This window comes from Capricornis sumatraensis, chromosome 3, assembly GCF_032405125.1.
Source record: "Capricornis sumatraensis isolate serow.1 chromosome 3, serow.2, whole genome shotgun sequence".
Taxonomy (NCBI): Eukaryota; Metazoa; Chordata; class Mammalia; order Artiodactyla; family Bovidae; genus Capricornis; species Capricornis sumatraensis.
In genome coordinates, this window is record NC_091071.1 from 168,714,910 (window position 1) to 168,742,420 (window position 27,511).

General features: G+C 42.4%; 1 protein-coding gene across 4 annotated transcripts; it reads left to right on the top strand.

The window, feature by feature from the left end:
- Positions 1–1,465: 1,465 nt before the first annotated feature.
- Positions 1,466–26,915, top strand: SRSF4 (serine and arginine rich splicing factor 4). Of its 4 annotated transcripts, XM_068967670.1 has the most exons (8): positions 1,522–1,631; positions 12,005–12,188; positions 12,851–13,015; positions 17,460–17,602; positions 18,495–18,607; positions 21,369–21,583; positions 25,108–25,197; positions 25,456–26,914. In XM_068967670.1, the coding sequence occupies exons 3-8, from the start codon at positions 12,951–12,953 to the stop codon at positions 26,267–26,269; spliced, it is 1,440 nt and encodes a 479-aa protein (XP_068823771.1). In that variant the 5' UTR covers positions 1,522–1,631; positions 12,005–12,188; positions 12,851–12,950; the 3' UTR covers positions 26,270–26,914. The 4 variants fall into 4 exon arrangements, with proteins under 4 accessions (XP_068823769.1, XP_068823771.1, XP_068823770.1 ...); XM_068967669.1 differs by lacking the exon at positions 1,522–1,631 and having other exon boundaries at positions 10,177–12,188; XM_068967668.1 differs by lacking the exons at positions 12,005–12,188; positions 12,851–13,015 and having other exon boundaries at positions 1,466–1,631; positions 25,456–26,915.
- The last annotated feature ends 596 nt before the right edge of the window (positions 26,916–27,511 follow it).

Sequence of the window (27,511 nt, forward strand, 5' to 3'; positions counted from 1 at the left end):
GACGGCCTTTCAAACTACAACACAAAATCCAGAATCAAAGTAAAAGGATAAATTAGATCCCATGAACATCTGTTGTTTTTGCATGGCAAAAAAGCACTCTAGGCAAAGTCAAAAGTCAACAAACCGGGAAAAAATATTTGCAACTCATTTGACAAAGAGCTAGTGAACTATAAACCTGTAAGAAAAATGGGCAGAAATATAAGCAGACACAGACACAGCAGAAAGAGAAAATATATCTCTTAAATATATGAGGCTCACCGCACTTAACTGCAAATTAAACTATCCAGAGATAACCATTTCTCAGCTAACAGACTGACAAAGATCATAAAGTTTGATAACGTGTTGATGAGGAAATGGAGAAAGCTCCTTTTCTACTCTAATGCAATGATTTTCAAATTATCAGTCTATTAAGTGCAGAATTGTATGTATAGTACATCACCATTTACTTTGTATGTGTAAAATACCTCTAAAAGGCCATTTACAAACGGATTACACTGCCTCTAGGCCACCAGAGGTCAGAGCTGGTTAAGGTTTTTCACTGTATACCATTTGAACCAGTTAATGAATTATCCGTTCAACATATGATTTTTAAAATAAATAAAAACAGTAAAGAAACAAAACTTTGTGGTTCTAGGTAAATTGGATTAGTGAAAAGAGACCCAATATTTATCGAGCTTCTACCACGTTCCAGATACTGTCCCAAGCTCTTTCACATCCACTTTTCGTTACCCTGGTAGTCCACTGAGATGGGATAAATTATTCTAATTTTACAAGTTAGAAAATGGTCCAGTGATGTAGCCAGTATCAAGCCTAATCCAGCTCCATAGTTCCAGCCTTCTTCACTTTCCACGTTGCTTTCATTAAAACAAGTCCTATTTTTAAAATAATACTGGTGTTACTTTATTGGGCACTTATGATACGCTGGGATGTCCTATGGTTGCAGTCACTCTCCCCTTTTATAGAGAAAACAAACGGGACTCAACGAGCAGGGCGTAACGAGCCCAAGGTCACAGATATTTAGATGGTTAGAAGCCAGGTTTAATTCCAAATCTCCTGCTCGAAAAGTCGAAGCCACTCCCGGTGCAAAGGACAAAAGCAGAAACACTGGCAGGATTGTGGAGGGAGGCATGGACGCTTCCGGGGGAAGCGGCGAAGCCAGCGGGCTACGCTGCGCGCCAAGCTCGCGAGAGAACGTGCCGGGGGGATTGAAGGCCCAGCCCCCGCCCGCACCGCCTGTCGATCGCCTGGCCCCGCCCCACGCCGGCGCGCCCCCGGGCAGGCCCCGCCCCCGTCCCTGGCCGGGCGGGAAGCGAACGTGCTCTTTCCCTCCCGTTACCCTCCGCCTGCGGGGAGGCGGGAGGCGCGTGCTCGCGAGCTGCGTGCTCGCGTACGTCACCGGGTTCGGCTACGTCCGTCCCGCCGCCCGCCCGTTGCCGCCGCCGCCGCCGTCGCCGCGCTCTCGCTTCGCCGGCCGCCGCCTAAGGGGGGCTGGGGCCGGGCCAAGTAGCCGCCGCCGTTGCCGGGATGCCACGGGTGTACATCGGCCGCCTGAGCTACCAGGCCCGGGAGCGCGATGTGGAGCGCTTCTTTAAGGGCTATGGGAAGATCCTGGAGGTGGATCTGAAGAACGGGTGAGGAGGACTGAAGAGGGGCCTGCCATGTGGGAACGGGGCCCCCGGCGGTGGCGGGAGGCCATGGGGACGGGAGAGGGACGCCTGCCCCACTAGGAGCTGCTACCGGCCATCTCCGGCTCCGCCATAGTAGCGGCGCCTCGGGGGCGCGGGTAGGCCCCAGTTCCCACTGCGCCTGCGCGGGTGGGGGTGGCGGAGGGATAATGGGAGCGATGGTGAGCCGCTGAGTGGGACGCGGGGGAGGAAAACCCGAGTGGGATTGGGGCTGCGGGCGGGAGGGCACACAGCTCCAGGGCGGCCTGGGTTTTTCCTTCTCGGGCCCTGGGACTGGGGCCTGGTTCGTCTCCAGACCAACCTTTCCCGCTCTGAGGGCTGCTGGAAACAGATTTCGTGCTTCTTTTTCACCTCTTACCCAGTTTACTGGATCAGATGGTCACAGCGCATCTCTCCCAGGGACGGGAGCTCTGAAGGGACCGCCCCCCCCGCCTTCTTTTTTTTAGATTTGCCATGTGCTATTCTTTTTTTGGGCGGGAGACTGGTTTGAATAGTCTAGAGATGGTTTCAAAAGTATCGACTTGCGGTTCTGAAAGCCTTCACCGTTCCCTCTACAAGGGTAAATTAAAAGTCTTAGCCAGCTATCTTTTAAGACTGCGTACAGTTTCCATGCTGGGGTTTCCGGTCCTCAGCTTGCCAGGAAATTGCTCTGAGGTTGTCGAATTTGTTGGAGAATAGTGGCCACCTTGAGTTGTCAACTCGTTGATGTAGACGGAGACCTACAGTTAGAAAATTGCTGACTTCCTATACGGCTATGGTCTGTTACTTGTATTCTGATCTATCTTGGTAGAGCAGGGCCCACAGGAGCTACAAGTTTCAGGGATAACAGATGAGTCAGGACTGGAGAAGATATTCAACAGGGAAAACTGAGAACCAGGAAATGTTAGGTAGGACTTAAAAGACACGGATATTAAAAAGAGAAGTAGGGGAAATATTTTAGGGTACTAAACCTTGGATGTTAGAAGAACTCTTGGCTGCTTCCCCCCTTTTTAAGACCTGCTCTGCAACAGGTCTGACATGACTAGAGTTTATTCCCCAAAGTAATACCAGCAGCTAACACTTGAGAGGTTTATGAAGTTATAATTGAACATTGGAGAAAATCGGAAGCTAGAATGTACTCAAACTGTTGGCTGGGTTTAAAAAGTCATTTCAAATTGATTGTTAGGAAGAATCACCTTCTTATTAAGGGAAATGTTCTCCATCAGGTGTTCATTATGAATGCTAATTTCATTCAAAGTAGAAGGCTTAGGACATTCTTCATTTTGTACATTAGAGCTTTCAGCTCTTAAATTGGGCAGGGGGTTGTTACTGTGATAAATATGTGTCTGAATGATTAAGTTCAAACTCCCGGTTTTCTTCGGAGCCCAACCAAGTTGACAGAATAATTAAATTTTGGGGAAAGCATGGGTTTTGAAAGCAGACAGGCCCGGGTCAAACCCTATCTTCACTAGTTACTTTCTATGAACAAGTGACTTCTCTGATTCTGAGTTTCCTCATCCACCAGGAAAAGGAAGATTAGAGATAAGAATTGTAAAGCATTTGGCTTATAGCTGTAAATGGTGTTTATAATCAAAGGGATCTGACCATGATCATAAGGAGACAGCTTGTTAAGTGTTTAGTAACATGAAAGCGTATTTGGTTAGGTCTGTTCTCTAAGGTTACTCAAGTGATAGCAAGAAATGATGTTGATACTAATGGGAAAATAACTAATGGAAACTAATTAATGAAACAAATATGTTGATAACAACCAAGATGTCTGTTGATGTGCTAAATGAAGGGAGGAGGCAGAAAAACAATTCCACTCTTGAGTAAATTAAGTGCCTACATTTGAATTAAGAAATGCTTGCTCTCTGTTTAAACTCAGAGAGTGAAACTTGGAGTGGTTTGTTTGAAATAGGCTTTGAAGTATGGATTGCCGGCGTCTTGAAGTGAAGTGTCTGGGAATAGTGTATGTCCTAACTGGTGATGGTTGAATGAGGAAGAATTTTGAAATATAGTAAACAGCCTAGCTTGGATGAGTCTCACAAATGATCTAGAAGTTTAAAAACATAAATCAGAAACAACTATAAGGTTTTACACTAAACATTCAAAATCACGTGCTCTGGAGGGAACAATTGAGCAGCCTGAGAAATGGTGATATAAGAGGAAGAACTACTGCTGCTTCCAGGACCATATATACATGGGTCTCTAAGGGGAACTATTCATTTTTGCAGTTGTGCAGCTAAACCATGGTATGCATGAAATCTGCGGTTGAAAGTCAAAGGAATGAGGAATGGGAAGTCATTCTAGGGATTTGAAGGCAGGTGTGACAGACACCAAACTGGTGCACCTCCTGGAAGCATTCAGGAATCATTGCAGGGGAAAATGACTTCTGAACAAAGTAGATAGATGTATTTCAAACACAAATTGACTGGATTAGATGGCAGTAGTGCAGAGGAGTTTAAAAGGATGGCATAATTTAGCAACATATGTAAATTTATAGTCCTGAAAACTTAGGAAGCATAATGGAGCTCCTTGAGAATCATTTTTAACACATCTGGATTGTGATTATTAGTATCTCTGAAACTGAAAAGCAGAATTTTGGATGGTTAGGGCTTTGAAGATTGCTGAAGAGTTGGAAATTTGTAGAAGTGAGATTTATCGGTAGACAGTAGAAAAGTTGAGCTGAAGGACTGTGGGTAAAGTTCAGAATTAAATAGGCATAACGCAATGGTATAAATAGAAAGTTTGACCAAACGAGGAAGCAGATGAACTCTCCAGAGGAGATTTAGTATCCAGAAGAGCATTTTATGGACCCTCTTGGGATCAGGAGAAGGGAGATGTATACAGGAGTGCATTGCCTGCTTTTGTTGTACCAGGTAACCCTAATCTAGATTGCCTTTGTTTTAGAGAACTCCTGGAAAGATGGTTCAGTTTGGGACCACGAACACGTGCTGTAAATCTCCCACGACCATTTAGGCCTCTCCAGATCCCCTCTGGTCTCCTTCATCTGTGTGTGCCACACTGACTCCAGCAGGAGCACTGGGGGACCAGGGGTCAAGGAAGCAACAATATTAGCACCTGTTAGAGCCTTCCAGCTCTGTGGTAATTTTTGCTGTCTTTGATTATTTGTGAATTCTGTGAACTTTCTTGTTAGTCACTTTTTTCTCTTTTCATGTAAAATGTAGATGGTTTTTTTAATACACTATTTTGCCACACAATATTGTAGTCTTGCTCATAGATCTTTATATTTTAATTTTTTACATATTTTAGTTAGTGAATGAGACAGATCATATACTAGGATTATTTTATTTGCCTAGTAGCTGGACAGGTAAACTTCCAAACCATTGAGGAGTTGGAGGGGGGTTGGTTTTTTTAGTTGGTTAAATGTGTGAATTAAAACTCTCCAGGGAAACTTCGCTATAAATTTCAAAACCTGTGTTTCATATTACAGTGAAACTGTGAACAGCCAGAATTTTCAGAGATGTAATTGGATTTTCGTGATATCTAAATATTACCAAGAAGTTTTTTGTTTTCACTCTTTGCTTAAAATTCCTTCAAGTAGAAGATACCGTAGTTAATTTTTTTAATGTATTAAGGCTTCAGTGAGTTGCATTGTTTTTCTGTTAGTCCCTGAGCACTGTAGGACATTGTTAGGCCTGAGATACTGGGATAGAATCTCTGCCAACCCCAGAACCTGCACAGGGATGTTCTCTTTTGACTAAATCCTTAATGAGAGCTTGTTTTTCGTCTTGTTTTTTAAAGAGGCAATGAGGAAAATATAATTGAATTTGAAGTTATTGGTTTCTGGCTAATTGAACTATTAGTTTATTATTAAAAGCCCATTCTTGGGAATTCCCTGGCAGTCCAGTGGTTAGTACTCAGCGCTTTCACTGCTGAGGGCCTGGGTTCAGTCCCTGGTCAGGGAACTAAGATCCTGCAAGCTGTGAGGCATGCCCCACCTCCATCCCCAGAAAAAAATCCCATACTTAATTTGTATGACATTTCAAAATACTGTTTTATTTCTGGTTAAAAATTTTTCATATTGTACAATTTTTAAAATACAGAGGACAAAAAATTAAAAATGACACTGTCTGCACTTAGACTTTGCCTTTTCTTGCATGCAGTTCTTCAGCCTCCTCACCTCCCTTTTTCACAAACTTGGATTCATACTCTTAGGTTCTGTTTTGTAACCTGCTGCTACCTAACAGTCTGATCCTCTTCTTTGTCATTGAGTGATCTCCTGCAACCTAGTTCTTAAGTGCTACATAGTATTCCCACATGTAAATAGTGTTTAATATAATGTACATAAGCAAAACCATGTTGTACAACAAGGTGATTGTCTTTAGTCTTCCACTGTTTTGTACATATATAAATATCTTCCATATAAATATGGCAAATATCCTTTATGTAAATCTTAGGGCAGATTCCTGAAAATGGACTTTGGAGACAGAGTGTATACCGTTGTCCCTCAGTATACTCACAGGATTGGTTCTGGGACCTGTTGCAGAGACCCAAGTCTATGGATGCCCAGGTCCCACAGTCCACTCCCCACACCCACAAGTTCAATCAGCCACAGATGTGAGGAACTGACTATACACGTTTTGAACTTTGGCTACCTTTTGGCTTCCATATAATTTATTTATATTTTCACTTGCCGTATTTAAGAGTTCCTATTTTTCTGAACTTACTTTTTACCATGTTTTAATATCATGACTTTTTAAATTAGAATATCCAAATATATGTTAGGAAGTTATCTTGCCGCCTTTAAGCCTTATCCATTTAGCTTACCAAGCGTAACAGATTGAAGAACTTTTTTTAAAAAGTAACTTTTTGACTTAATGTTGAATAAATACAGAAATAAATATGAAAATAAATACAGGTTCATTGTAGATAATTTAGACAATACCAAAAGCATAAAGTAGAAGTTATCATTAATAACCCTTTTAACATAGACAAGGTTTTATGTGCAATTTTATGTCCCTCTTTGTGTGCTTAATTTTTCTCACATATTTTATTCTGATACATTAAAGTCTTTGACATAAACATCATTTAGTGGCTACCTAAAATCCATTCTATGGCTGAATCATGCTTTACCCAAGCATTCTTCCTAGGTTGTCTCTGAATTCTTGCTGTTGTGTGTAACCTTGTGATGGATGTCATGTGTATAAAACTTTGTTTATATTTTTAATCATTCCTTAGAACAGGTTCTATGAAATAAAATGCATGTCACAGCAGGCATGAACACTTTGAAAGATCTCCATGGGTATAGCCAAATAAGTGTCAAGCAAAGCCATGCCAGTTACACTTGTATCAGCCGTGCATGGGCACACCCATCACGGTAGCTCATCAACACTGAGCAGCTGTGTTGTTTAAAGTCTTTGTTAGTTTACCAGGTGAAATGGTTTCAAGTGTCTTACCAAGAGCTTTTCTTAAATGAATAAGAAATCATGAAAAAACAGGACTGTGGATTAAGTAGCATTCTGTCACTGTTTTGTTCGTAATGTAACTATTACAAATGTGACCAAGTTGTTTTTGTACTGAGGTCAACATACCTCCAAAAATATATATATTAAGTGTGTGTGTGTGTGTGTGTGTATATATATATATATATATATATTTTTTTTTTCCCCTTAAGCCGTGGGTAATTTTTAAATTTCTGTCTTTTTAAAAAGTCAGTGCCAAGAAATCATACCATGCTGTGATTTGACCAAATGTTACCTACCACCTTAAACTGCCCTGGCTTGAGACTTCCACTCCTTGTTCCTGCTTTCCCAATCAGTTTGTGAAAAGAATAAACATCTTCTATAGTAATCTGTCCAAGTCATCTTAAATCTCTATTCTCACTTTAATAGCTTGCTCCTCCTTTCCTGATTGAGGTATCAAATGAATATAAGGGCCACTTGAAATGTTCTTCCCTTCTTAAAAGGTAGGCACAGGATGTAAACTAGATAAAATGTGGTTTGGGTTCCCGGGATTTTTTTATTCTTCCAGGTAGCCTAAACAGAAGATTGTATTTTGAGTTCCTCAGAAGAAAGATGCTCAAAGCATCTGAGAGAATACTCTTGGGGATAGTATTTATGAATTTATAAGTTAACACTGAGATTTTAAAATAAACAAGCGTTATGTCTAGTTTGTACTGACAGGGAAACTGAGGCACAGGAATTTAGAGTAACTGGTCCAAGGTCACAAAATGAGTTATTAACAACTCTGGAAGCTGAAGATCTTCTTTATGCACACACCAGATACAACATGGGCTGTGTAAGTCAAAGCTGCTCTCACACTGTTCCAGATGGTTCAGTCCTGTCCTTTGGGGCCTTGCCTCCAGAATGAGAAGATAGTTTGGGTTCCACCGCCAGAAGTCCTTAGTCTTTCTGCACCAGCTTCCGGCAGACCGACTAGTTACTGCCCAAAGTGAAATGGGGGTCTGTTTTGTTTTAATGACTTTGGCCCTGGGCAGAGACTGCTCCTGATTCTCCTCAGGCTACTGTTTGAAGAGCTAAAGGGTGGTGTCAGCTCGGTGATGGCTGAGAACCAGGGTAGGATTTTGTGCAGGTAAAAGGCGTTGTTGTGTTGTCATTGCTAGGGCTGGTCTTAGAGTATCCTGGAGGTGAGGGGTGGTTTGTGCCCTGGATTTGCACACCTGTGTTTTGAGGAAATGCCCTACATGACTTGCTGTATGTGGAGATGAAAGTCTAGAGGTCCTGGAACGGCACCTCTAGATTCCTGAAGAAGCACTCAGGACCCTCCGCCAGGGTCCCCAGCCATGTCTTGTTCCTGGATGACAGAGGCAGGCCTTCATGAACACCGGTCTCCAAGACCCAGGGTGGGTGGGAGGATTGGAGGGAAAGAGGTGAGCAGGATGCTCGAGCAAGGGGTTCAGGAACCACAGACCAGATGAACTGACTTGGAGAAAAGTTACTTCATGTGGATGAAATGAAGCTATTGATCCATTAATGTTTAAGGAATGTGAAACATGCGTTAAAATATTAAGTGAATTAAATAATTTTCACGGGAAAGGCATCTCCAGGGTAGCATGGGGAGTGGCATCTTTAACCCAAAACAGAGACTGTGAGGCGGTTATGAGGGACGTGGAAAGAGCCAAGATGGTCCCAAGAGGCATAACCTCTCAGAGGTTTTAACGTCTGTTACCCTGCTTGTAGTGTCGTTTAGAGGTAAGTACAAACTGGTTTTGTTTGTAGCTTTGCTGTGGATCCAGATAGTGTTGTCTGCTGAGTGTACACCTTTGTTTCATTAACTGCAAGTAACAGTGATTCTATCTTCCATTCCAAGAGTTTTATTCTAAATCAGCAGTACGACTTTCATCTCTTTGAGTTCTTTTAAACTGTTTTTAATTTGTGATCGAGTCTTCATGAACTTCAAGTGTGTCATCAGAGAATAAAGTTAGTCTCTCAAGTCGTGTCCGACTTTCTGTGACCCCATGAACTATACAGTCCGTGGAATTCTCCAGGCTAGAATACTGGAGTGGTAGCCTTTCCCTTCCACAGGGGATCTTCCCAACCCAGGGATCGAACCCAGGTCTCCCGCATTGCAGGCGGATTCTTTACCAGCTGAGCCACAAGGGAGGGACAAGAACACTGGAGCGGGTAGTCTGTCCCCCAGTGGATCTTCCCAACCCAGGAATCAAAACTGGTGTCTCCTGCATCGCAGGTGGATTCTTTACCAACTGAGCTGTCAGGGAAGCCCCATCAGAGAATAGTTGACCTCTTTTGAGACTTCTTAATTGCATTTACCCCTAATGTTGATAAGTGTCAGAAAATTGAAATGGATGCAGGTGTGAGGTGTTTACCCTCCCTCCTTTAAGGAAAGCAGCCCTGTTGACTTTAAAGGTCACAGTGATCGATTTCATTATGACAGAGGGGTTATGGTTGTGATAGATTCATCCACAAACTATTTACAAGTATGTTGCTTTCTAGGGGTAGTCCCATTTTATAGGGTAGGAATATGGTAACTGCATAGTGAAAGTGAATTTTCTTGGTTCATTCTTGAAATAGTTTGGATAGTTGAAAAAAATGGTAAATAAGCTCATAGACCGGTTGCACAGTAAAACTAGATGTGAATTTGGTTATAGATTCCCCTCTTCCTCCTGCTTTCTGAAGGAATTTTGTATTATCACTTAGTTTTTAGAATAATGAGTATTTGTGTTCTCTTTTCCTCACTCCAGTATGTGAATATTCCCTCAGAGAAGGGCTGGTGTCTTCTTAATGACTATATCATCTTTCTGTATATTCCTTGACTGGTGTTGAAATTTTGATAATTGACATATAGGTTTGGTTCCACTAGTAGCTTAGAGAATGTTCACAACTTACCAGTATTAGTGCACATCAGATGCAGAAATGATATTCCTTGTCATTTAATATTTCTCATAAGATGTTAATATTCATGTGGGCATTAGTCTTCCACAACACATAATTTGATGTAGCTGGTTTTCTGTGCTAGAGCTTATATTTCTCAAAATGTTTGCTGTATGGAGCACTTCTTTGCACTGGCACGGAGACAGTAGAGCATGGCGGTGGAGTGTTGATTTTAGGTGAGGACCTAGGTTTAAAGGACCCCAGATACTGGGTAGCCTTTATTTAACTGTTCTCAGTCTTCATTTCTTCATCTGTGAAATTATCAGAAAAGCTCGGAGTTGTAAACATTATTATAGGGGATAATATATTATTATATGAAAAGGGAAAGAGGTGGGCTAGAATAGTCATGTTAATAGTGGTTTGGAAAAAAAAAAAACAGTGGTTTGGAGTTAAATTATAGATGCCTGTCATCTGCAAAGTATTTTTCTAGTTTGCTGCTATAGTCATTGTTTAATTGAAAGTCTGTAAACCTTATCATATTCTTTGATTTCTGGTCTGTTTTTTTCCCACACCATTCATGCTTATATTTTTTGGTCCCAGTCACCATTCCTTACAAAACTAATTAAATGCATCCTTAAGTACATAATACTGTCAATGTCCATTCACATTTACCACCTCTAGGCCCAACTTTCCATCATCTCTATGCTGGTCTAGTTTTTGCTGAGCCTTAAAACCAAAGACCGATTCCAGGGGTTAATATGGGGCCTCCAGAATGGGGACTGCACAGAATAATCTTATTTTTCCTCTATTCTTCTAGTCTGTTATGTTCTGAACCCACACATGTTTTCGGAAGGACCAGATGGCTGACACTGGCTAATGGGAACCAAAAGAGGAGTGAAAGTAACCTGGTTGTCACATACCCCAAGCTTAGAGGTTCTTCACCTTCCCTAGCATCAATTTCTTTTTTGCTCTGGAGAATTTACCCGACTGTATCAAAAAAAATGTTAATACAGCCTGGCTTATCTGAGATTAGATTATCAAGCCAAGCAGCAGCATTTGTTGAATTTGGAAGAATTATACTCAGGACTGTGGGAGAAAAGAAACACCTGCCTTTACAAAGGCAGTGTGGCCTTGTGGTTAAGAGCTTGGGTTTTGGAGTCAGATGGACCTGGGTTCTAGTCCAGCTCTGCTGCCTAGGAACTCCTTGACTCTGTGCAGATTGCCTAACCTCTCCCAGCTTCATTTTCTCATTGCAAAATGGGAGTAACAGTAGTGCATTCTTCACATAGCATATGAAGAATGAATGAAATATTATAGATGGAGTATTTACTTGTGCCAGGCACTGTTTAGATACTAGCGTTTGTTAAAGAGCTCATAATCAAATGAGAAGATAAGCGCAAAGGAGAAAGAACAAGGCTTGACATTTTTCTACTCAATTATATTTTAATACTGAAAGAAATATGTGAGACCTAGTCAATTCTGCCTTGATTAAAACTTAATTCCATTATATTCTGTTAAATCTGGTGGAAAAGGAAGAAAAAGAACAAGGCTTTAAAGGTCACCAAAACATTATCATGTAAAACAAAAAATTGAATAGAAGTGCTGATGCGAGTTTTTGGAAGAGAATTCTCACGTCTACAGAAGCCGGTGGCTCTGATTCACCTTGTGTAATCAAGGCATTCCAGAGTTAGAGAATGGATCAACAAAGATTTTAGGAGTCAATATAGACCTCTGAGCCAAAGAATGATACAGCAGCTAGCTTTCCCTGCTACATGTAAACAGACAAGTTGACTAAGTAAAAGTAGCCACATTCTAGAGCCAAGTGAGGTGAGACCCTACTTGTCTGCCGGAGAGGAAGAGAGCACCCTGAGAGCCCAGCAGAGGGAGCGCACTGTGGAGCGAGGCAGTGCACTGAGGGGTCACCGGGGGAGGCAGGCAGGGGCGATGACAGGGTGGTTAGGAGTGAATCTGACGGTCGGGGGACCGAGAAGAGAGGAATCATGAGGTAGGTTTTCTTCTTTGAAGGTGGGGAAAGATCAAGTGCAGACTGAGATGTGGCCAGCGTTTGCAGACCAGGAATCCACACCAGCTCTAAGCAGAGAGCTCTTGGTGTGCGGGAACTGCCAGTGTGCCGACGTGAAAAGAGCCCCAGACTGGGTACTGGTGAGCCCTGAAGTCGCACCCCAGCTCTGCCACTCAGTGAGCACGGGTAAGTCATCCACCTTCCACGGGTGGCCGTGATGGCCCTCCCTCCTCGGAGGCTAAAGAGAGGGAGGCCGGAATGCCCAGAGCAGCCTCCTTCCTGTCTCAGGATAGAAAGGATCTCAGGAACCCACTTTGTGTGGTAGCAGCTCCTAGCGGTGGGTTACATACAACCCCCAGTTACTGGGGTCGCCAAATTGCAACCATAATCCATGACCCAGGGCAGTGAATGGGACATTGGTCAATTTTACTTTGAGGACCTGACCACTGCTTCCCTGGAATTTTGCAGACTTTTGGTATTGGGGATAGTAACACAATTGTCACAAGCTTTCTGAGTTGGCCTCACCTGAGCACTAGAGAGTTGGTTGCAGAAGTGCCTATCTGCAGTTTTCCCAGCACTTTATGCAGAGAGCAAGAATTTCTGGTTTTTATTACAGTCCTGTCCGTGTGCCCCTTTTGCACCTCATAACACAAACCGACTGGAGCATAGGACCAACACTTGAGTGCTTTGAAAGAGAGCTGTTTTGATTCCTGTTCACTGAATGCCATTTCTTTCAGGGTAGATTTAAGGGCTGTGCCCTTAAAGTACATTGCTTTTGACCCTAGTTTCAGGGTTCAAGCCACCCCATGGGTTAACTTCAACAGATGAAAATTTTTCCTTGGCTACAGCAACATCCCTAATCCTGACCAGCCATGGAGAGGTTCGGTTCTTGCCAGTGAATGTGGGAATGGCTCACCACATTGGGAAAACAAAACTCACATCCTGCTGATGTTGGCTGAGGACTGTCATGTCCACATACAAAGAAAAGCATGTGGCACAGTTTTAGGACAAAGGTGAGCAGAGATCCACCGTGGAAAGGGGCAAATTTTTCTTATAGAGCGAACATCCAAGGCGTGCCCCGCGGTAAGCAGCGCTGGCGGGTGAGGGCAGGCACACGCATGGAGGCTTGCTTCCCCTCGCCCCTCGGCCCCACTCCCCGTCAGTCAGCTGGTGGTGCACACCCCCTCAGTCATCCCCATTCAGGGAAGGTGTCTGGAAAACAGAGGTGGCCCTAAGCCCTCCCTAGAGGGGTAAGGCAGACTCCCCATCCTCTTCAGTACGACATACAGAGTGGTATTGGGGACCACTGGTGTACGTTATTAGGATCGGGATATGCAGCAATATCCCCACCTCGGGTGGTCATTTTTCTTAGGTGAAAAAATGATCAACTTTTCGAAAACTGAAGTCTTGGAATACTTCAGTTTTAAAAGCATGTCCTTCCAGCTCTAGCATTTCAGAGTTCTGACTGACAGTCTGAGCAGTCCATTAGCTGTTGAGTGGGGAAGACCCGAGCATTGGCAGTGACGTCAGAATGGATTGAGGTTTAGAACCACCCACGTAACTCAGAGGCTTTTGTAGTGTCCCGATCACCTGTTACTATTCAGTAAGAATCATGGTGCCCACTTTTCTTAGAAAATGGCAGGGATACCTCTTCCCTCATTTTTTGACTAAATTTGTCAGGATTAAACATATTCTAGAGGAAAACAGTTTGGGAAAAGGCAGTTGTAAAAGAACACTGAAGAATTTTTCTTTTAATTGGAAAGATTTGCATTTAATAGGTAGGCCAGGCTTTTCGTTCTTTACACAGACATAGAGAGAGAGTCAAGCCAGAGGAGGCATACTGGTGGGGTTTTGGTTTGTGTTTTTATCAGTCCCTGCCTTAGAGGGATTTTATAATCTGTCATAGGTTCATTCTCCCAAATTCCTTCATCTTCATTCTCGTACTAGAGTTACTGAAAGATGGTCATTTGGAAGGATGTCTTCAGCTAGAATTAAGAAATTTATCTGCTAGGTTGTGACCATAAGGCTTGTGTACAGGTCACTTCAGCAGTATGTCTGAGTACACGCATGCCAGCTCATAGTGTGCATGCATGCGTGTGTGTATTTTGTATCCCTACTTTGGCAAAGAATTCAAGAGGAGAGTACTTTAGGGGAGAGGAGATCAGTTTCATGGTGTTTGTTTTTTTTTTTTTTTTTGCTGCAAAGCACAAAGGAATTTTAAGATCTATTTAGAAAGATTCTCTGATGTTATCAGGGAGAGCTTTACTTTCTTAAAGGCACAAAAATTTAATTCAGAGACAAACTATTTAAATAAAACTAAAATTTTGTCCCATCATTAAGCCAGAGGAGGACTAACTTTATCATACTTTTGATGTTAGGAGAAACCTGAGAGGTACGTAGTATAGCTCCCTAGGATTCAGAGAAATAAAATGACTTTAATGTGCTTTCAGAATTGGTTTGCAGTGGAACCCGAACTAAAATCCAGGCCAGTTCCTGCTGCTCCAGTCTTAATGGCGTTCTGAAGTCAGGCCGCAGTCTGAACATCTTCTGTTTTAATTGTTTAATGTAGTGTGCCTCAGTTTCCTCATCTGTAAAACAGATAACGGCACCTGGTTCTTGGGTACCGTGTTTATTAAATAAGTAATGTTTAGTACATAGAGGTTACTTAATATTAAGTACCATTTAATTGTTGCTATCTAGTCTTTGCCTGATTTGGGGAACTCATTCACTCCACTTAGTGAGGTCATCCTTTGGGTAAAATGGACCTACACGAACAGTGATACGGTGGAAGCAACCACACACTGATCTGATCTTTGCTTAGAGAACAGGAATCATACCAGGCATGGTGTATGGGGCAGGAGGATGTTTTGCTTCGTCTTCCAGGCCCACCCAGCAAGTCAGTGACAGAGAGGAGTGACGGTCAGGTCCTGATTTAATCATTGGACTGGACTTTTGCATTAAAACGTTACAGATAGATTTTGTGGCTTTTCACAGAGTGGTAGCCAAGATTTTTCTGTGGGATAAATTATATCTTAAGTCAGCTGTTTTAATAAGTGGCTAAGATAGCCCCAAAATGTGGCTACTAAGTAATCGGCTCGCTCGGACTTCTTAGAAACGTAGTAAATACTAGGGAAGAGCTGCAGGGGTCACTTTCTTCTGACGACACAGGTGGATCGCTGCAACTCAGGAGAGTTTTACTGGGAAGATGTGCCTTGCGTCAGCCTCAGCTGCAGAGGAAGATTGATCACTGTGAGCATTGTTGTTATCTTTTTTTAGATAACTGTGCCTCCACTTAGCAGATTGTCATCTTCCCTCAGAGGGCAGGATGAGCTCTTAGTGTGCACAGGGTGATCCTGGAGTCTGGGAGGATGCTCTGCCGCAGGGTTCTGACCTAAGCTTCGCTTGTCAACACACATCTGGCTTTCTATTTCAGGTTACTTGCAGGGCTTGGGGTCTTGCATTCTCTGACTCCCAAGTGGTTGTAAACCCTAATTGTTGTGAAGAAAACAGGTGTTCTGTGATGTCTTTATATGATCCTCGCAAGTCAGCCGTAGTCCTTCTGACATCACATCAAATGAATTAAGGGCATTGAATGGTGCTGAGCCAGTGAGAGGGGGGAGGCCACTTCATCATGCCCGTGTTGGATGTTTTCTCTCATCCCTCTGTACTTGGCATCTGGGCAAGTTGGCAAAGCAGACCTGTGACCAGTCTTGACAGTTAAATTAAGCAATGTACTTCTGGGGGCAAGGAGGTGTTTTATTATCTATTTAGAAATAAGCCAAAGTAGAAAAAAATTTTTAATTAGCTCTTTAGTTTTGTCTCTAAAAGCAATAGTGTAGCTTTCCTGAAGACCCACTCTACTTGGAAAAAGACAGCTAGCTGCAGTGTATTTTATCTTTTAGAGATTTTTTATGATCATAAAGCACTTTTTAACATAGTAAGTTACTGATTTGGAGAGGTTTTACTTGCTGTATCAACTGTGACAGTCATGGTCAAAACCATCCTTACTAAGCTGCTAGGCAGTTCCAGCTCATGGGAGGGTGAACCCCACTTTAAAGTCTCCATAAGCTGAGCCAGATGTTTTCTGAATTCTGTTCCTGCAGAACGTTTCCCATTAAACACTGAGTGTTTCTATGTTACTTTTCTTTAATGGAATTGAGCTTCAGTGACTCTTGAGATTTGAATGCCACTCACAGACATTTCAGCGTAACAGAGTTTTTAGCTGTACATTGTCACCTTGAGAGACTCTTTGGTAAAGGAAGACGTCCTCAGTTTTGGTTCTCTTAACATGTTGCTGAGTACAGCATTACCTGCTAAAGAAAGTGGAATAATTTTGATCAGGCTGGATGAACTTCCAGCAGGTCTTATAACTTGTTTTTAGTTTCAGTAGGTTTAAACCCAGAGGAACACCAGTCAGTGTCTGTGTACATAGCTCTGCTAAAAGTTTAAAGGTGTTGATTGTAACCTTTATGATTAAGATGGTTTTGGTTTTTCAGTATAGGCAATTCTCACAAAGCTAGACTTTTCACAGCCACATCAGACCAAACTAAGTTTATTGATAATATAGTTTATAGGGCGTTTGTTTGACTTTGCTTATAAATATCTTACAAATTTTGCATTTTGGTTTTATAAGCTTTTCCCTTCAACAGGCATTAATAGGATTGGGATAGGGGGTTGTTTTCTTTTGGATCTGTGTTAAACCACCAAACCTGTTTGTTTGCTGGGAAATTCCTAGCAGTACTATGTAAAAAAAGAAGTTTGCACAGTTGCATATAGATTTTAGAGAATTTTAGCCTACCTGTAAAGCTCATGGAAGTGAATTTGGAATATCATGAAGAAGAGAATAGCTCCAAATTTTTTTCATTGGTAGTTTTTAGAATAGTCAATTCACCTGTGACTTGTTTAGGTAGAGAAAAGGGGACTTTAAAAGCTTTTTTCTTTTGCTGAGGAGAATTACGATACTTTTTTTTTTTTTTAACTTGGTTTATTACTTCAAGCATGATCTAACAGTTAAGACACAATGCCTGAATGTAGATCTAACTACTCTCTAAGATACTACTTTGAGGCTAAAGCTAAAAAGATGAGTTTTTACCATGAGTTGAAAGAGCAAATATTCAATCTTGTAGGATTACATATTTTAATACCTTATACCAAGCATCCCTGTGGAGGTCTTTGCAGTTGCCACCAGCTACTTGGGGAACAGAAGAAATGATCTCTGAATATTTAGTCACCCTCCTACTAGAAATACAGGAGTCAACCTTGAGAAGTCTCCCCGCCCTTTTGCGTGCCCATGGACACAAAACTGAATGGTTTCAGCTAAAGGGAAGAGAAAGCTGAGCCGTAGTTTGCCAAACCTGCCTAACCTTTGCTGAGCATGAGCCTCAATGCTTTCTCTTTAATGTTAGTGAAACTGGTGTCAGAATGGTACCAGCCCGGATTGTGTTTGCTCTTTCCTAGGTACGGGTTTGTGGAGTTTGATGATCTGCGAGATGCAGATGACGCTGTTTATGAACTGAATGGCAAAGACCTTTGTGGTGAGCGAGTAATTGTTGAGCATGCCCGCGGCCCACGGCGAGATGGCAGTTACGGTTCTGGACGCAGTAAGCATTTAAAGGGCATTTGTATCGGTGACATGCCTCTGTTATTAAATGTTAATTTTTAAATTAATTAACTGATTAATGTTATATTAAAATGTATTGATTATTTAAGCCATTTGATTTATAAATTATGTATCTTTTTAAATGTAAAATTGTAAATAAACATCTTTAATAATGTTTAATTTTAATTAAATTAATGACATAAATTTCTTGTTTTAATACTTTATAAATATGTTTAATGATGTGTGTTTGTGTTGTTGTTTTTTTTCTCTGTAATGCAATTGTTTAACATAGATTTAACAAAGACCTCAATGTTTTAATTAAAAGAATCCTTTGAGGCTAAGATGACTGCCTGTTCCATTTGCTGACCTTGGGTTACCTTTCCATGCGTGGCTCTTTGAACCATTGTGGCCCTTGGCTGACCAAAAACAGGAAGCCATGTGACGACCGCAACCTTTCCCCATTAGACCTGGGTGGTGAGGATCCCAAGGGTTAGACACAGATGAGATTAAACTGAAATAGGTGCCTGAAAACTTTTTTTTTCCATATAAAATATTCACAAAAACTTTAATCACTGTGAGTAACACCAGTAACCGATTTAGTAATTTGGTTACTTATTTCTAAATTGTTAATAATTTGTAATTTATGCATGTTAATTTTAAATATAAGTATTAATGAATATATATACTTACAACTTTGTAAATTAAATTAAATTTTTGTGTTAGCTGATTGCTTATTTTAATCTAGATTAGAATTAAGGGTGGGGATGGAGTTAAAATATATATATATTCTCTGGGGTGGGGGTAGATGGTATATTTAATAAGGGGAATGTGTGCTGTGTTGTTTTTTCTTTTTCCTCCACTGAAGTAATCTCATCTATTTGAACCTTCCAAAGGTGGATATGGTTATAGAAGAAGTGGCCGAGATAAATACGGCCCTCCTACACGCACAGAATACAGACTTATTGTGGAGAATTTGTCAAGTCGGTGCAGCTGGCAAGACCTAAAGGTTTGGGCCCTGTTAACCTTCTGGGATACAGTTGGGCAGGAGTTAAGGTTGGGAAAGAGGTCATTTTATACAGGCCCAGGCACACCGAGAAAGCTTTCCCAAAGTATCTGAAAATTTTCCGATTAAAGTTTCCACAGGAACACAATCAGAATCTCACTATCCTGTATGTTACAGGACCAGCATGCCGGGGACAACCTATGTTAATGAAGCTTGCTCTGTGGAGAATGTTACTGAGAGATTACAGTGTAGTTTTGCCCTAATGAAAGAAAAAATTACAACTAACCGTGTTTCCTGCAGTATTAGTTGTAATATGCAAGTTTGTGTCAGCTTCCAACATAGAGCCTCACTGGTGAAAATAACTATCTGACCCATGTTCTTTTCTAAGATTTGTTTGTTTTTCATCGAATTTGTTTACTACTGTTAATTGTTTTTGGCCACGGGGCTTGTGGGATCTTAGTTCCCCTATTCCTGCTGAGGATCGAACCTAGGCCCACAGCAGTGAAAGCACTGGACAGCCGGGGAATTCCCTATCCTGAACAAGTTTTAATCTCAAAAGGGAAAAAACCTTATTGAGTAGTGTCTTAACCGGAATGGTCTTAGGAGGGCAAATGTAAAGGAGGATTGGAGTTTCCTATCTCGCTTCTTATTAAACAAGTCATCTCTAGCAAAATGTTAACTGCTGTCAACAGTCTTCAGCTAACAAAGATGAAATACAGGAAATGTTAGTTCATAGTTGGTCATAGCAGAAGAGCTGGGATTAAAACATATGCTGTTATTTTTTTCTAGCACACTGTTGGTGTCAGTATTACAGCAGGCCCTTACTGAGTGTCTGCCAGCAAGACTGTGTTCCCTGAAGAAATGACTCCAGTATTCTGAGAATTAAGAACTGAACATTATGAATTAAAACTAGAAAGACTTTCAAATTTGGGGTTAAAATGGAGCCTAGCCAACATCCTCAGTTGGTATTATGCTTCCATGCGCTTGGCAATTTAACTCAGGAGAGGAGAGCAGTTGAGTTGATTTTCTAGGAAGTCAAGGGAGCCTTCAGAGCAGGACTTAGGAGCCTACCTGCCTGGGTGGATTCCCAGCTCTGCCACTTACTGGTTATTTTACTTGAGTAACTTAATTTCCTCTTGTGCCTCATACCCCTGAACTATAAAATAGGATTAATATTCACGTCTGTTGACAAAAATACTAATGCATTTTTATACAAAAAATTGGAATGGTTCCAGGCACAATAAATGCTAGCTATTAACCAAGAAAATGCAAAATAAAATAAGCGAAAGGAATACTGTCGGTTTTTAAAATGTGTAAATGCATGCTACCCACTGGTGATGTTGAGATGAACTACAGAAAATTGGTTGTTTCACCCACAGTGTGGGTGGTACTAAGAATTTACATTCTGAAGTCTGGATGTTATGTTCAGATCCCAGCTCCTTCGCTTAATATTAGTACCTGAATGATCTTGAACAGTTTGCTTAATATCTCTTGTATTTCATTTTCCTGTAAAATGAGAGTAATGATTGTATCTACCTCATGTGACTGTGTATAGGACTGCATTAATTAAATCCTACTTATCAAACAGCAGTCAACATGTTAGGAGCTGTTATTAACAGTTTGGAAGTATGGCAATATCTCAACTTGCCCAGGATAGTCCCAGGTGTGGCATAATGTGATAACATTTTCCTTACTCTTTAAGATGTATGCCAGTTTGGATGATAAGTCATTGATATATGGGCCTTGTGCCTTTTGCCCAGAATCACCACTCCTGCAAATAATTCAGTTAAAGAAATTTTTGTATGAAGATGTTCATTGCTAGATTATGACTAGTAGCAAAAGACTATATGTAAAACCTAGAAGTCCCAACAGTTAGGAAGTATTGGACACACTAATTATGAAGAATGTAGGTTATGTTAAGACATGTAAATGTTTTATGACACTGAGCAAAGGAATAGTATCAAACAGCATATATTCAGTGTTGGTAACTTTGTAAAATATGGAGAGGAAAGGAATAACAAAAACGAATTGCTATGGGATATTTATGTATTCATTCCACAGCTACTTATTTTGGGGTATATATTATGTATGAACAAACATGGGGAAATTGGCCACAAGACCCTAAGTTTTAAATTTATCCAGATTTCGTTCTCTTTTTAAACACTAATCACATCTCCTGTGTTCATCTGGCATGTTGGTTGTATTCTCTCCAGCCAACCAATTGCATTATAGTAAGTCCTCAGAGAGAATGAGCAAAGAGCCTTACAGTAGTCATTGCAGAAGCCAGGGCTGGACAGCACTGTTATGTTGTCTTCTTGTCTTTACTAATCCATTATGATTTTGTTTATATTTTACCTTAGATATTTATCAACAACTATACATGTTTTCAATAAGAATTTATAATGAAATGTAAAAGACTTGACTTAAATGTAGTAACTTGAGTTTCTAAAGCTTCTATAATCAGAGAACCTACCACTAAAAAAATTGGGAAATGATGGTTAAGTAAAAAATTTTATTTTCAATTGTAAAATTTATATTCAAACAAAACAGTTTAAAGGAACAGTTAAATATTTATCATCTCTACTACCCACCTAATGTCTGATGCTTTAAAGAACCTCAGTAAATAGTTGGTGTGTAGCTGGAAATACTTAAGGTCAACTTCATTCTGAGAAACCTGGCATTTCTTCTTAAAGGCATGTTGATGATTGTGTTAGGTATTTTCATAAAATGTGTCTTAACCTATTCCGGGATTTTTTTTTCTTAGGATTATATGCGTCAGGCAGGAGAAGTGACTTATGCAGATGCCCACAAGGGACGCAAAAATGAAGGGGTGATTGAATTTGTGTCTTACTCTGATATGAAAAGAGCTTTGGAAAAGTTAGATGGAACGGAAGTCAATGGCAGAAAAATCAGATTAGTTGAAGACAAGCCTGGCTCCAGAAGACGCAGGTCCTACTCCAGGAGCCGCAGTCACTCAAGGTACTGTTGACGTCTTCAAATGTTAGAGCTTGCTATAAATTCATTAATGAACATGTGGTGTTTAGTCGCTAAGTCGTGTCCCACTCTTTGTGACCCCATGGACTGTAGCCCACCAGGCTCCTCTGTCCATGGGATTTCCCAGGCAAGAATATGGGAGTGGGTTACCACTTCCTTCTCCAAGGGATCCTCCCAACCCAGGGGTCAAACTTGAATCTCCTGCATTGCAAGTGGATTCTTTACCATTGACCCATCTGGGAAGCCCCAAAGAGCACATAGATAATCCATCTTCATTGTCCTGTGGAAGTCTTCAGTACTGTGGTTTTATCTGCTTCAGTAACTCAGAACTTTGACCTGAACATTTATTTGTAAAACTCTTGAACACTTTTGTCATGAGTACAAATAGAAGTAAAGTCCTTTCTCTGAGGCAGGTATCAGTGACCTCCTTTCACGTTTATTCCTGAGTCCCCTAGATTGTACCATTACTGGGGGCAACATGACCCCTGGCCCATTGGCTACTCTCCCAGATACTCCAGCTACTCAGGAACGGAGACTTTGTCTTATTCAACAGCTGCTCTGCAGGTGGACCAGACACTTGTAAATAAGACAGATAAGCTTCACACTCTCATGAATCTCAGTCTAGTGGAGATGACTGGCATTGAGCAAATAATTACCATCGTGCTCAGGATGTTAAAGGAAAAGTATACAGCCCCACTCTGAAGAACTGGCAGAGATTTCCCTGAGAACATGTCATAGAAACTGAGCCCTAAAGGCTGTGTTGGACATGATGGGCAAAGAGAGGGGATAATGCCTTTTAGGCAGAGAAGACAGTGTGTTTTGAAGGCCCTGTTGGGGGAATGAACAAAGCAGAGGAGAGCAGCTTGTGATGAGACAGCAAAGAGCCAGTTCCTGCTGAGCCACAGGCCAGATTGAGGGTTAAGAGCAGTGGGAAGGCATTAATCTAAGCTTTCCAGGTTTTGGTATTTTGTTTTTTAACTTTTTATTATGGAAAATATTAAATATATAAAACATTAGAGAAAATACGAACCTCAGCCCCTTAAACTTGTTGCCCACCCAGCTTCAGTACTTATTATTTTGCCAGTCTTGCTTCATCACCCGCTCCTGCTACACTGTTTAAAGGCAAGTCTAGACATCCTGTCATTCCGTCTATAAATACTTCAGTGGGTATCTAACCTTGTAAATAAAATAATGAAGCCACATCACAACAACACATCTGCGTTCAACTTTCCCCAGTTGCCTCAAATACATGTGTATATTTGTAGTTGGTTCATATTAGAATCCCAGTAGGTCTACACACTGCAATCAAATAACATGTGTCTCAGTTCTTTAAATCACAACTATCTCCTTCACCCTCCTTATTCTCCATGCATTTAGTTGTGAAAGAAATAGTGTTCCGTTTTGAAGATTTTCCACAGTTGAAAGTTTGCAGATTGTATTTTTCTGGTGGTGTAGACACATCCCTCCACCTTATCCCCTGTGTTTCCCATAGTGTTGTAGTTAGATCTTGAGGGCACTTAGAGTAAGGCCAGGATTTTAGCGGGTGCTTTGTACTTCCGTTGCATCCCTTGTGCGGGGTCTGGATATCTCACTTTGAATGATGATAACATTTATCGGCGTGAGCCGCCCATTATACAGTTCTGCAGCAACAGTCCACCCCACAGTGTCAGTGTCTGCTCATAGTCATCGCCTCAAACCATTCAGTAGCAGTTGTAGCATGATGACTGTCTAATTTTCTTATTCTTTGTGCATTTAAAGACCTTAGTTCTGTGAGGGATGATTTCCCTCTTATACCCTTTTGCTACCACCCTAACAAAATATTTGTATAAGAAAAGGAAAATCAAAGTTGATATCTTTATTTACCAGTTTCCAGAATATTGAATGTGCCCAGCAACACCCAAAAGTGGTGATGAGGTTGTTTGTTTGGCGTCATTTTGAATAAATTGTTGGATCTTGGTATATTTAGTGTTTGATGCATTGCAGTCAGTTTTTTATTGACTCGAACTATTCTGTCTTTGATCATTGGAAGCTCTTCAAGCTGGCTTCTGTGTCTTTTGGTTTTGTTTGATTTCTGTGTGAATGTGCTTTACTAAATATTTACCCAAATTTTTCATTACAGCATTTTTAAACATTAAATGTTGACAGAATAGTTCATGAGCATTCATGCCCTCCCTGTAACTTCAACAGTACTGAAAGTTTGCCCTCCTCTCTGTTTATAGACACACCCTATGCATTTATTTTGCTGTACCATTTAAAGAGAAGTTGTAGAAATTGACACTTCACCCCTAACTACTTAATAATATGTCTCCAAGAATGAGATTAACCACACATATTTTTTTTTACCTAACAACGTTCATGGTGATTCCATAAAGTCATCTAATGTCCAGTTCGTATTCAGGTCTCCCCAGTTGTTCATTGATGGCCTTGGAGCTGTGCTTTCTCCTGGCCAGGATCCATCCAGTCATGTGTTGTAAGGCGTTGTTGGGTCTCTTCAGTCTGAAGTAGTCTGCCTGTATCATTCCCCACTCCCACCCCACAACGTTTACTTTTCTTAGTCTTTTTTTTAAATACTGCCCCACATTCTAAATTTATGTTTTCTCTTTATATTGTTGAACTTATACTTTATTCCCTGAACTTCCATAAACTGGAAGTTAGGTCTAGAGGGGTGTGGTTGAGATACAGATTAAGTATTTTGAGCAGTTCTTTCATAGATGATAGTGTCCAGAAATCTTTGAAAGTCTCTGTCATGGTGATAAGTCCCATCTTTGCTTTTCCTGCAAAAGAATTGGTCATTTTCCCCAAGGATCCCTGGTTGCTTTTGGTAGGAAACAATGGAGTCTACAGTCTCGGTACTAAAGGTTTTTTAAACTTGAAGTGTACAGTTGACCCTTGAACAAGTGGGGGTTGGGGTGCCTGCCATTCATATACAGAGTTCCCACACCCATGGATTCAACCAGCTGCAGACTGTGTAGTATTGCAGACCACGCTTATTGAAGAAAACCCTATGTGTAAGTGGACCCATGCAGTTCAAACTCACATTCTTCAGGAGTCAACTGTAGATCTCAGTGAATTGCATGACTAGGTGAAAGGCAGAAGTGTATGCAGGAAGGCCAGTTAGGGGTCTTTGTGGTAGCAGGAGAGTGGTGGTGGCTTGCGGGGGGCGGCCGACGTAGGTAAGTGGAGAAGATTAAGAGGAGAGTCGCCAGTGCAGAAGAGAGTGAGGGAGGGAGGCAAGTCCAGGACGGCTGTGGTTTCTGGCGCCAGGAGCTGGTGAAGCATGGTAGCATCAGTGGGAATAAGGAAGAAACCCGGCAAAACAGCAGGTGTGGGGGAGACGGGCGTTCGGTTTTGGAGGAGTGTTTGCAGGTGACTATCTCTGGGCCCAGAGCGTGGGAGAGAGTTCGCGGAAACTGCCAGGGTCATGCATGTTTGATTGAAAAGATGTCTTAATTGACTTTTCACTCAGTGTTTTGTCAGCAAGTATTAAAAATACATATTTGCTCCCCTAGGTCTCGCTCTCGAAGCAGACACTCTCGTAAGAGCAGAAGCCGGAGCGGCAGCAGCAAAAGCAGTCATTCTAAGAGCAGATCCAGGTCCAGGTAGGCGTTCCTGGGATTCGTGCAGGGCCCACCTGCACCAAGTCCCGCTTTGATGGTCACTGTGTTCCCAGCCTTCCCTCACCCCAGTTTTCTTAGCTCTAGGACTGCAGTCGTGGGGGTTCGGAAGGCAGTCCTGGGCCAGAACGAGCCGGGCCTTCTCTTGTGGGGCAGAGCTCCACGGGTAGCTGTAGTCCACCCCCCTGACGGGGCCTGAGGTTTGAAGTCCCACACAGCGACCCTGCCCCCCTATCTCACCAGGTCAGGCTCCCGTTCCCGGAGCAAGAGCCGCAGCCGCAGCCAGAGCCGCAGCCGCAGCAAGAAGGAAAAGAGCCGCAGCCCCAGCAAGGACAAGAGCCGCAGCCGCAGCCGCAGCGCCGACAAGCGCCGCAGCAAGAGCAAAGACCCGGCGGAGGAGAAGGTGCAGAACAGCGACCGCACCGGCAAGTCCAAGAGCCGCAGCCCCAGCCGGCACAAGAGCAAGAGCCGCAGCCGCAGTCAGGAGAGGGGTGCGGAGGAGGCACGGGGCAGCGCGAGCAGGAGCCGAAGCAAGGAGAAGAGCCTGCGCAAGAGCCGCAGCCGCAGTCAAGGGGGCAGCCGCAGCCGGAGCCGCAGCAAAAGCAAGGACAAGAGGAAGGGGAGGAAGAGGAGCCGGGAGGAGAGCCGCAGCCGGAGCCGCAGCCGCAGCAAGAGTGAGAGGAGCCGGAAACGGGGTGGCAAGCGAGACAGCAAGTCGGGCAGCGGCAGCGGGAGCGGCAGCAGCAAGAAGAAGAAGAAGGAAGACGCGGACCGCTCGCAGTCCAGGTCACGCTCCCGCTCGGGCTCCAAGGAGAGGGAGCGTGCCAAGTCCGAGTCCGGCCAGAGGGAAGGCCGAGGGGAGGGTGAGGATGCCGGCGCCAATCAGGAGACCCTGTCCAGGTCGAGGTCCAATTCCAAATCAAAACCAAACCTTCCATCAGAATCACGCTCCAGATCAAAGTCCGCCTCAAAAACCCGGTCTCGGTCCAAGTCTCGGTCCAGGTCTGGGTCCAGATCGCCCTCCCGATCTAGATCCAGGTCTCACTCGAGGTCCTAACTGGCCGCGGCCACAGCTGGAACTCCCCGGGCTGTCTTTTTGTACATGTTTGGTAGCCGTAGCACAAGTGATTGGAGTAGAACACATGTCACTACTGTACGTTTTTACTTCCCTAATGGTGTGTCGACAACTGTTAAATCTAAGTGCTTCCTCTCCATAAAGCCTCCTGGGCCCAGGCCTTCCTGCTCGACTGAAAACAATCTTCTCTTTGAAAACCCCTTTTACTCATGGCCCATGGTAGATATCCAAAATGCCTTGGCTTTCAGGCCTGGCCTTTCCTACAGGGAGCTCAGAACCTGGATGGCTTTAAGGCTGGAATGATGTCATAGGTAGGTATGGTGAGTTCAACCATTTTGCCCTTGAATTGATGCCCTTTGATGTATGCCATTTAGTGAAAGTGCTAAGTCTTAAGTTTCCTATCACTTTGGTTTCATATTTTTGGACTTAACAAAGTTGTGAATAGCAAGCACAGTCAAGGAAAACTGATACCTGCAGTAACCCATAGGAAATAAACTGTAGAGTTCCATATTCTGGTATTGTGATTATATTGTTTTATATTAAAAAAAGAAAAGAAAAGAATTTTTTTTAATTTTATTTTTCCCCGTCTTGCAAAGTATAGTGACCCCTGTTTCCATTAAATTTGAATAAAGACTATTTTTGCTTGACAAAATTTCATGTTGCTTGAATTAAAGTTTTGTTTCCTGATCTTTCTTGATATCTTTTTCTTAGCATAAAAAGTTCATGGTATAATTGCTGTTTTGTTCCTTGAGATCACCCACGGGTAGGAAGCCAACACTTCGCCTGAGGAATTTTTCTCACCCTCAGAATACGGTCACGTTTCCGGGAAATTTATAATTCCTTCCTCAAGACACTTAGAGCCAAGCTGATGAGAGGAGAGTCCGTTTGGCAACTCAGCGTCACTGGATGAGCTCTGAACAGAGATGTTTGTTCTGTGCTATTTGTTGAGGGTCTTGGCCGTGATCCATCTGAAGCGTAGTACATCGTCTTAGAATTGGGCTTAATCAGAACCAGAAGAAAAAACATTCAGGAACTTTGTCCCATTTGTCCCCTGCGTCACTTGTCTGACCCATCTCTAGAGGAGGTTCCAGAGATACAGTGGTTCTGGTCTGGCCTCCACCCTTGGGGGACTGTAGAAAGGCATCTGTCAAAGCCAGAGGGAAGCTGGAGGGCCTGTGTGGCTCTGCACCGAGCTTGGGAGGAGAGAGCACCACTTTGCAGACT